We start from the raw sequence: 11,611 nt of genomic DNA, 5'->3' as shown, positions 1-11,611 counted from the left end.
GTATCAAAAGATGGCCTAGTTGGCCATCACTGGAAAGAGAGGCCCATTGGACATGCAAACTTTATATGCCCCAGTACAGGGGAACGCCAGGGCCAAAAACTCAGAATGAGTGGGTAGGTAAATAGAGGGGAGGGTATGAGGGACTTTTGGGATAGCATTGGAAATGTAATTGAGGAAAATACGTAATAAATTTTTTTTAAAATAAGAAATGTAAATGAAGAAAATTCAAATAAATTAATAAATAATAAATAAATAAATAAATAAATAAATAAATAAATAAATAAATAAATTGAGTAAGGAACCAAAGAAATTCTCAAGTGAGGAATCTTGAATGGCCAAGAAGCATGTAAAGAAATGGTCAACAGAGTTACTCATCAGGGAGATGCAAATCAAAACAAACCTGAGATTCCACCTTATACCCATCAGAATGGCTAAGGTCAAAAACTAAGGTGACAGCAGATGCTGGCATGGTTGTGAAAAAAGAACAGTCCTCCATTTCTGTCGGGATTGCCAGCTGGTACAACCACTCTGGGCATCAGTCTGGTTGTTCCTCAGAAATTTTGAAATATTTCTACCTGAGGACCAAACTATACCACTCTTTTTCATATACCCAAAACATGCTCCAACATATAACATGGACACAAGCTCCATTATGTTTGTCATAGCCTTATTTATAAAACCCTGAACCTGGAAACAATCCAGATGTCCCTCAATGGAAGAATAAATACATAAAATTGGTATGTTTACACAATGGAGTAATATGCAGCTGTTAAAAACAATGACTTCATTGCCTTCACAAGAAAATGGATGGAACTAGAAAATATCCTGAGTGAGGTAACCCAGACACCAAATAATACAGATGGTATGTACTCACTGATAAGTGGATATTAGCCCAAATACTCATAATAAGAAGCCTTAGAAGGAGGAAGACAAAAGTGTGAATGCTTCAATCCTACTCAGAAGGGGGAACAAAATAATCACAGGAGGGAGAGGGAAAGAAGACAGGGAGGGAAAATGGGAGGCAAGATCAGGTTTGGGAGGAGATGAGTAGAAATACAGAGGGTCAGTAATTTGAACAGAGGTGCATAGCAGTGGGTAATGGGTCACTGGGGGTAACCACTAGAATATCCCAGATGCCTGGGAAGGAAGAGGTTCCCAGGACCCAAGGATGATGACATTAGCTAAAACACACAGCAAAGTGGAGGCAGAACCTGTAGAGACCATATCCAGTGGATAGGCATGGTCCCCAGTTAAGGGATGGGGCCACCCACCCATCTCAAAATGTTAACACAAAATTCCTGTCTAAAGGAAATACAGGGACAGAGAGTGGAGCAGAGACTGAAGAAAAAGCCATCCAGGGACTGCCCCACCTATGGTTCTATCCCGTCTGAAGTCACCAAACCCAGACACTATTGCTGATGCCAAGAATTGATCGCTCACAGGAGCCTGGTATAGCTGTCACCTGAGAAGCTCTACCAGCACCTGACCAATACAACCAATCTTTAGACTGAGCATGAGAACCCCAGTGGGAGAGTTAGGGGAAGGACTGAAGTAGTTGACAGGGATTACAACCCCATTTTAAGAACAATATCAACTAATACTAACCCTCCAAGCTCCCAAGGACCAACCAAAGTGAATACATGAAGGGACCCATGTCTCTAACTTCATATGTAGCAGAGGATTGCCTTATCTGGCATCAATGGGAAGGAAGGTCCTTTGTTCTGTGACAGCTCGATGCACCAGCATAAGTGGGTGCTAGCATGGTGAGGCAGGAATGAGTGGGAGGGTGCATGGGGGAGCACCTTCACAGAAGAGGGGATGCGATAGGGTATTTGTGGAGGGGAAACTGGGAAGGGGGACAACGTTTGAAATGTAAATAAATAAAATAACTAACAACAAAAAAAACCTCTTATGCCCTAGTAGATCAACAACCTTAGTGAAAAGGAGGATACACTAAATCTAAAAGAACAGAAAGCAGGAAATATCCTTGAACCCATCTGCTCAGAGCAGAAGGGAAGGACGGATGGTGATGGACTGTTAGTAGTTATAGCTAAGTTTTGCAAAAAGTCAATGAAAGATTCACTTAAAGCCTGAGATATCTTTGTAGATGATTCATCTCACCCCTGTTACTCAACTTTGTCTCAAACAGTTAAGTTTATTGTATTACATTGTTGTAGGATGGCATCATCAAGGGTAATCTATAACCTTAATTCAGAATATTTACCCCCACCTACTAAATGACACTTGACAATATCAATGCCTCTAGTCCTCTTTCATTTCCACATGATTAAAGACTCATCTTTCCACCATGTATGGCCAGTATAATGGAAAGCCGGGCTCTAAGGTGGTTGTCATCTAATCTCTTCAATCTTTTGGAATTATATGATTTTTGTGGTCCAGTTATTAATTATCTGATCTATATATGGTGAATGTCAGCCATATGTCACTTCTACTTCTTGCAATCTTTTTTAATCGTGTGCCTCTGTGGGCTGCCACTCATAACTCATACCCTAGTCAATCCTATTTATTTGGTGAAAATTCCCTTATCGAGGCTGGAAAAGCCATTTTAGGTTTTCTAACAAATTCAGACTATCTTTTGCAGTCTTGTTACAATATAGAGCTATAGGCTATTAATTTAATTCATTTGAAATTTCTTATTTTTGGATTTATTATGATTACTCAATTTTAAGTATATTATCTATTCATATTTTTCTTGTTATTTTTTGACAATTTACTTTTCTATTTGTATTATATCCTAATTATAGCCCTCCTTCTGTCCTTCCAGTCCGGTCATTACAAATTCCAACCCTGACCACCCCATCCCCTTCTCCTCAGAGAAGGGGAAGCCTCAGTCAGGTAGCACCCACCCTGGGCATCTAGTACCAGAACGACTAAGTACATCCTCTCCCACTGAGTCTAACCAGACCGAAAAAGTAGGGAAGAGGATCCTTCCATAAGTTAGGCTTATTCCCACCAACTCATAATTCAGTTATCCTATTTATACTAATCTAAGTTCAGCCACATGCCTGGTTATCCCTTCTCAATTTTGTAAGTCAGAATTCCTGAGTGTCTCAGAAGCAAATCTCCCTACACCAGACTCTTCCCCAGACTTCCTCTCTCTGTCCAGAAGTCCCACCTTACAAATCTGCTCTTTGATACAGGTCATAGGCTTTTTATTTTAACAAATTTATATTAATGTCAGGGGATGTGAACTGTCAGGGGATTCCATAGTGTCTCAAAATATCACCATGACTGCAGGCTTAAGAGCTCAGGTAACTACCCTAGCAGTATTTCTTGGCTGCTTTGTAATTGTTTATTTTTCCCTTTTGAGGAGAAAAAGTTAGGAGGTTTTTGCCAGTGCCTATGTGGATTGTTGGAGTTCAGGCAGAGGTTTGGGGACCTTCTACCAATACCAGGCAATACCATGGCTGGTTGATTTCAGTTGTCCTTTCAATACCTCTGAAACAGACTTGATTGCATAAATCAAAACAAAATAGAAAAATTAGACTGTGAGCTCTCAGATTATGGAGGTTAGGACTTTTGGGATAATGTCAAAGGTTGGGATGGACTCATCCAGTCCTGCTTGAACCAGATATTCTGTTGAATCCTCATTGTGTGCCAGTTTCTGCCCCAAGTCTGCTTCTGCCCTTGGGATATCATGGTACCACTGACCACCTGCTTTATTTGAAGGAATGAAGCTTAGACTGGTAGGTGGTTTAACAGGATCTCAGCCAATGTGACTGCAGGGTAAACAACCTTTCTGGAGACAATTTTTTAGTGAATTAGCTCTCTTTATTAGGGGGTGAATGAAGACAATTATAACTTGGTGTGTGGGGAGTGTTTTGGGATAAGTGTACATCATTGCCAGAGGCTGAGGTGCTTGAAATTCTTCAGTTGCGTGAAGAAAAACTTCAACTGATAGCTGGGTTTGTCTTAATAAGGGTATATATAGGAAGTTTAATGAAAAACCTGGCCACCAGGATTCATGAATATGTTAAGTGTGGAGGACGTGGAAGTTGTACAGTCTACATACAAGTGTATATCCAGACCCAGAAAGGAGAGAACAAGTATACTCCTTCCAGTCTCAGGCTTAGATTCTCAGGTCTTGGACCCATCTTGACCTCACTCTTGCTCCAGACTGGATATCCCAGTGACATGGCTTTGTAGCCCCACAATGAAGGGTACAGAACAAGGACCCCTGGGATCCCTAAAGATCAGAATTAAGGGAGAAATGGTGGGGAAGCTCAGAGTCAGAACTTCTTTGACATGCCTCAACCAGAAACGAGTGTTCACAAAAGAAATGTGAAAGAAAGTGCAAATGCAGTCTAGAAGATAAAAGCTCACAAATGTGACTACCAGCATCAGGACAGTATGGGCTGCTCTGGTCTCAGCACAGGTTCTGAACTTCTGACTAGTATTATGTATGCAGTGCATTCTCTGGTGGTGTCTGTTCAGGTGAAGCACTATGGAGACACTGGTCCAGATCATGGTGCTGATAAATATAATATCCTGGGCAAACCGTAAGAAGCTCATGCCAACATTGAAACCAGAAGTTGAGCAGACCCACTTACCTTTAGAATCAGTGCCATTATGTGTTTTCTGAGGACCACTAACATTCATTGGGATGTAAGCATTATTTAAGACACTGAACAACCAGCAACTGTAACAAGAATAGCTCACAACCTTGGGGGATATTTCTCTGAACATGACCCTAGCCCAGGTACCAGGAACAAGAGTGACAAACTGGTAGGTGCTGAGGACACAGGTGGAACACATGTTTGTGCTTCGAGCCACCATGTGAAAGAAGTATGCAAGTTTACATTTGAGGTCAGTTGGAGGCTTCCTTGGAGCCAAAACTGCCATATGGTTTGGAAATGTCAAGAAGAGGAGAATGAAGGTATTGGCCACAGCTAAGTTTGTTTGTATGATCTGAATGGGCTTCAGTTGTGAGTCAGTCAAAATTGGAGAGAAATTATGAAGAAACAGTAGGATGTTGCCCAGAATTCCAACCCCAGATTGGCAAAGCAAAAGAATCTGAAGAGCCACTTCTTCTTTTGTTCTAATGATTTTATTTTGAGACAACATGGAGATGGCTTCTTTGCACAATGGAGTAATGACCATGTAGGACAGTGCTGTCTTGCAGAGTCTTCCCAATTATTTGAGATTTTCAATTGTTTTGGAGTCTTTTTATGCCAAGAAAGGTTGCACTGCTTTTTCACATTACAGGAGTTTTCTGTGAAAAAAAAAAAAAACCCTATGGGGACATTAACCTAGAATATTAAGTTCACACTTATTTAATTAAACATGTTTACACTTATTTAACACATACAATGTGTTAAAAATACAGATTTGCTGCTGGAGATCTAGATGTTTTCCACTCCCATTTGTGGCACTGTTTTCATGTATTTTCAATCATCAAAGCAAGAAGAGCAGTCATATGCATAAAACAAATTTATATTCAAACGTATAATTATGAGATGCAGAGATAGCTCAGTGGCTAAAAGGACTGGCTACTCTTCCAGAGGACCCACATTCGATTGCCAGCATCAACATGACACCTCACAACTCTATGTTGTGAGGGATCTGGCACCTTCAGAATCATATGTATCATCAAAACACTAGCGCATAAAGTAAAAATATATAAAATGATATTTATTAATGATAATACAAATTTAGTATTCATACTTTATAAAAGAACTTGAATTAAGATCTTTATAAAGAATTTTATAAAGAATGTTCCCTCAAAATAATCCAACCTCTGTTGATATACTTTTATAGTACTCATCATAGTAATAGAATTCAAAATATTTCTGAAAAGGTCAATAGTTTTCTGTTCATAAAGAAGAACATTGATATACACATATATCATGTATTTTGGAAAAAACATCTGAGGGACACAGATTCACAAATTTCCAAATTTTAGCTCTTTTTCTAAGGAAAGGGTGCTGGAATTAGATTGGATAAATGTCCAGCTTTCTTCAACCACAATCCAAAGACATCACTATCATCTCTGTAAAAGTCTTTGCATACACAGATTACTTAAAACTCAGATTTTTAGAGGCTTCAGTGTAGTCTGCAAGTTACTTGGTTTATTTTGATTTCCATAGGAGCAATAAGTTTCTATCCAACAACTAAAAATTTGTCATATCACAATAGAGGTCACATTAGAGGACATTTTCAGATGAGTGCTGAGCCATGAATTAGACATTCATTTAGTCTACTGACCAAAGTAGGTGAACTGTAGAGACAAAAACAGATTCATTCTAATGATTAATACTGGTTTCAGAATACACTAGATTTTAGGAAGGAGAAGAGAACTTTAAGCAGAAACATAAAGCTGCAGGAATCTCACCTGCCCAGTCTCCACAAGGGTGGGGTTGTTCACAGGGACGAAGACCAACCAGTTCCTGAATAGTTACTGCAGAAACAGCTCCCATTTCCTTTCCCCTCAAAGATCTTCACTGTGTATCTGTTTCCTAAGACAGATCCAAAGAAATGACTTCCTGTCCATATTTTCTAGGAAGTACTGTGCAGATCGCTAAAGGGGGCCAGATATCAGAGCTTATAAAATGACAGTTTCTGGTCCTGACATCCTTCAGGGAGTCCATTACTGTGTCATCTGTGCTGTTATTGGGCATGTCTGTATGCAGATTCTGGAATACCTCTAAAAAGAATAAAAACACTTATCCCCAGTGTAAATCAACATATTTTCATTCTGGTAATCAATGATGATGCCCAAGACTCTGTTAGATTATAGTGAGTAGTTGAGCAGCAGTTAGAAAAAGTTTTCCTTGTTTTCTTTGGGGAAATCTAAATCTGAACTGGTGTTGTCATCAGGTGTGGAGAGGTGCACTACAGCGAAGATCAAGAGATTTGTTAGGTGTGTTTCCAGGGACTGTATTACACTGCATGCTTTCACTGTTGCAAAATTGTGCTGACATCAGAAAGCCCATCAACATGTATTCTGTACTCCTATACTTATTTCCCTGCTCAGAAACAACATTTTAGTTTGACAAATCAAGCAACAGAAGCCTGTGTTTACTCCATACATCCTTGGGTTATTCCAATGTCCATTTGCTTGAGGCAGGTCATGACTCATTTTCTGATATATGATGGAGGCTTATTAGAAGCATAATAGACTGTGATATTTTCTATAGAATTTTAAATGTAAAGAATCAATTTTGCACATACAGAGAAGGGTATGAACTGAGCAATCATTATCTAATAAAGAGAACCATCCCTGTTCATCCTGCTGTATTCACAATAGCCATGAAATAGAAACAGGTTAATTATCCATCAGTTGATGAATGGATAAGTATAATGTGGTATATTTATACAATGGGGATTATACCTCTATTAAGCAAAATGTAATTATGAAGGTTTTAGGTAAATGGATGGTTTGCCATGTGATACTGCACAAATTAAAAGAAACATGGCACATTTTCCCAAGTTTTTAGACATTAGTTTTGAATCTTGAGTTATGTGTGCTTCATTTGGAATACCTATATAAAGGTCAGGAGGGAAGTAAAAAACAGATGGTCAAGGGACTTTTGCCAGAACACAGTCATTTAAAGGAATAAAATAGATAATGGACCATGGACAGGACATTAACTAATATTTCTTGGGAAGATGGAAAGAAAGTATATACCGGAGAAGATGAAGAGAATTAATAAAAATAAAGAACTATTGTAAAGACTTTACTACTTTACAATTTAAAAAACATTGTTTATCTATACATGCATATATATACACATACATTTGTATGTATATCACCTATATATCATTTATATCTATACACATCTGCGTGTGTTTGTGTGTGTGTGTGTGTGTGTGTGTGTGTGTGTGTGTGTGTGTGTGTGTAAGAGAGAGAGAGAGATCTTACATTTTTTGTAGACACACATGGCAATTTCCTCTGAGACATGTAGGGTGTCTAGACAGGCACTGTAACATTGTAGATCTTTCATTGCAGTGTTCATTCCCACATCTCTCAAATATAGACATCATCTGTTCATGTCAGAGGACATTCAAAACCCTTTCCACTACTCTAATGTCACTGTGGACTGGGTTAGTGAGGTTAAAGGCTGGGCTGTCCCTGAGACTAGGGCTTACCTAAGGTAGCAAGCAGCAATCAGGAGTCAATGGAATACCCCTTTTTTTTTTAAATAACTAAAATCCAAACCTATAATATTATCTAAACCTCAAGAACTTTAGTTATTTCTTTCATTTACATGGTATCAGTGGAGAAATTAGTTCCTCAACTTGTCCTCTGATCCCCACATGGGTGCAATGGCACATGTATCTAAGTACACATGGTACATGCATCTAAAACACAATAAATAACGTATAAGATTTGAAACGTGTGTGATGGAGACAGTATAAAAATCTTCTGTTTAGGTGAAGAGAGTGGATAGGCTGGCAAAATTAGATAACAGGATAAAATCACCAGAAAATCTAAGATGGTGGATGTCAAGCAATTTGTTTTCTACATACTTGAGAGAATACAGTGTGGATCATTGGTTAAGAACTTCTGAGAATAGGTGCATGAGACCTGAATATCTATAATTTCTATAGAAATTCCAAAGTAGGTTGTGATTTGTATTGTGTGTCATGAGAGGACTGAATTGGTTTGGAGAGTCACACCTCCCTTCTCTCTGCAACATCAATAGAGGAAAATGGAACAGAAGGTAATTGTAACCACCTGTTAAGACAGGAGGGGCTCATAAATCTATAGTGTTCTTCCAGTGTTATTTAATTCTTTATATCACATTTTTTTTATTTTATGTGAGTACATTAATGTGTATTTATGCCATTGAAACTAGAATTTTGGGTGATCTCTTCATGGTAACCAAAATATAAAATAAAAATTGTGAGTTACTTCTTTGGATTTATACTTTAATTAGTAAAATTATTTAAGAATCTAACAAACTGAACAAAAAAATCATGTTATTAGAGTATCAAAGAAAACATGCCAAATTATACAAACTGTAAATGTAAACAGCTTCTCAATGACAGGGAATGAACAAACAATGGAAAAGAGCCATAACATTGCATTATACCACCATTGAATTCAGCTATGGAGGGGCAGACAGCCCTATGGTGGGATCAAGGATTGGAGAAAGTCTAATAAATGACAAGTGTTAAGGCAAGGAATTTTAAAGCAGAGATAGAGAGAATATTTCAGAGTATCATGGCTATCCCTGTATGATCCTGTTCTAGGAGTTGAGAATGTAGAAATAAACAGTACAGTTCTTGATCAAACAGATAAGTAGTCTGCTCATCATCTTCTTTTTATGACTTTATTTTTTACAGTCCAGTCTGCCTGTCCATAGTTCCTCATCACGTTCCTCCTCCCCTCTGTCTCCAGACCTCCCCACTCCTTAGGGCCTCAGGTCTCTTGAGAGTTAAGCATGTCTTCTCCCACTGAGGCCAGATCAAGCAATGCTCTGCTGTATGTAAGTCGGGAGTCTTGAACCAGCTCCTTTATGCTCCTTTATGCTTGGTGTCTGAGAGATCTCAGAGGTCTGGGTTAGGTGAGACTGCTGGTCTTCCTATGGGGCTGCCCTCCTCCTCAACTTCTTCCAACCTTTCTATGTTGAATAGACAGGGAGAGAGTGGGCAGCCTTGTCTTGTCCCTGATTTTGGTGGATTGCTCCAAATTTTGCTCCATTTAATATAATGTTACTTGTTGTTTTGGTGTATCGTGTGTTTATTGTGTTTGGGTATTTGCCTTGAATTCCTGATCTCTCCAAGACCTTTAAGATGAAGGGTGTTGGATTTTGTAGAAGGGGTTTTCAGCATATACTGAGATGATCATGTTATATTTTCTTTTAGTTTGTTTGTATAGTGGATTACATTGATGCGAATTTTATATGTTGAACCATCTCTGAAACCTTGAAGTGAAGCCTCCTTGATCATAGTAAATGATATGTTTGATGTATTCTTGGATTTGGTTTGCAGGAATTGTTTTTGAATTTTTTTGCTGAAGTTCATAAGTGAAACAGGTCTGAAGTTCTCTTTCATTGTTGGGTCTTTGTGTGGTTGTATTAGCAGAACTTTATTATTTAAATTTGGTTTTGACTCTTCCACAGGAGGCCTACACGCTGCCGTCTGTCCCACCGCCATATCTCTAGTGATTCCTGAGAAGTTCCAGCACATTTTGCGAGTACTCAACACCAGCATCGATGGGCGGCAGAAAATAGCCTTCGCCATCACTGCCTAAAAAAGGGCGTGGGGCGGAGATATGCTCATGTGGTGTTGAGGAAAGCAGATATTGATCTCACCAAGAGGGCTGGAGAACTCACGGAGGATGAGGTGGAGCGTGTGATCACCATCATGCAGAACCCATGACAGTACAAGATTCCAGACTGGTTCCTGAACAGACAGAAGGATGTGAAGGATGGGAAATACAGCCAGGTTCTGGCCAACGGTCTAGACAACAAGCTGCGTGAGGACCTGGAGTGGCTGAAAAAAATTCGAGCCCATAGAGGGCTGCGCCACTTTTGGGGCCTTCGTGTCTGCGGTCAACACACCAAGACCACTGACCGCACGGGCCGTACTGTGGTTGTATCCAAGAAGAAATGAGTCTCTGGGCCTTTGCTGTTAATAAATAGTTTATATACCTATGAAAAAATTTGGTTTTGTCATGGAATAACTTAGTTTTTTTTTTCCATCTATGGTAATTGAGAGTTTTACTGGGTATAGTAGCTTGGCCTGACATTTTTAGTGTCTTGGAGTCTGCATGACATCTGTCTAAGAAGCTTTTAGTGTTTCTCTTCATAAGTCTGGTTTAATTCTGATAGGTCTACCTTTATGTTATTTGACATTTGCCCATTACAGACTTTAATGTTCTTTATTTTTTCTATACATTTATTGTTCTTATTATTATATGGAAGGAGAATTTTCTTTACTGGTTCAATCTATTTGGTGTACTGTAGGCTTCTTGTACATTTATGGCTGTCTCTTTAGGTTAGGGAAGTTTTCTTCTATGATTTTGTTGAAGATGTTTTCTGGATCTTTGAACTAGAAATATTCACCCTCTTCTAGTCCTATTATTCTTAGACTAGATTGGTCATTTCCTTGTGTCCCAAATTTCCTCCATGGTTTGGGTTAGGAACTTTTTACACTTTGCGGTTTTTTGTTTTTTTTTTTTTTTTTTTTGAATGATGTGTCTATATCTTCTAGGGTATCTTCTATACCTGAGATTCTCTATTCCATTTCTTGTATTCTGTTTGTGATAGTTGCATTTGTAGTTTCCCATCTCTTTCTTAGGTTTTTCCATCACAAGAGTAGCCTCTATTTATGATTCCCTTATTGTTCTTATTTCCATGTTTAGCACTCAAACTGTTTTGTTCAATTCTTTTACCTGTTTGACTGTATTTTCCTATATTTCTTTAAGGGATTTCTTTGTTTCCTCTTTACATGCTTATACCTGTTTGCCTGAGTTTTCCTGTATTTCTTTAAGTGAATTGTTTATAATCTCCTTAGTCTTCTGTTATCTTCATGAGATGGGATTTTAGGTCAGAATCTTGTTCTTCAGGTGTTTTAGGGTAGCCTGGTCTTACTGTGGTAGGAGACCTGGGTTCTACTGGTGTGAAATTAGATTAGATTCTGT

The 11,611-nt window shown here is 38.7% G+C and overlaps 1 protein-coding gene and 1 pseudogene across 1 annotated transcript; one reads left to right on the top strand and one right to left on the bottom strand.

The window, feature by feature from the left end:
• Positions 1-4,122: 4,122 nt before the first annotated feature.
• LOC110287727 (vomeronasal type-1 receptor 4-like) lies at positions 4,123-5,121 on the bottom strand. The gene has a single exon (XM_021154272.1). The coding sequence runs from the start codon at positions 5,119-5,121 to the stop codon at positions 4,123-4,125; it is 999 nt and encodes a 332-aa protein (XP_021009931.1).
• A 1,607-nt stretch (positions 5,122-6,728) lies between these two features.
• LOC110287726 lies at positions 6,729-10,630 on the top strand (annotated as a pseudogene).
• Positions 10,631-11,611: the final 981 nt, after the last annotated feature.

The sequence above is a fragment of the Mus caroli genome, unplaced genomic scaffold (assembly GCF_900094665.2).
Source record: "Mus caroli unplaced genomic scaffold, CAROLI_EIJ_v1.1 scaffold_20573_1, whole genome shotgun sequence".
NCBI classification, from domain to species: domain Eukaryota; kingdom Metazoa; phylum Chordata; class Mammalia; order Rodentia; family Muridae; genus Mus; species Mus caroli.
This window is presented reverse-complemented; position numbering and strand designations above follow the sequence as displayed.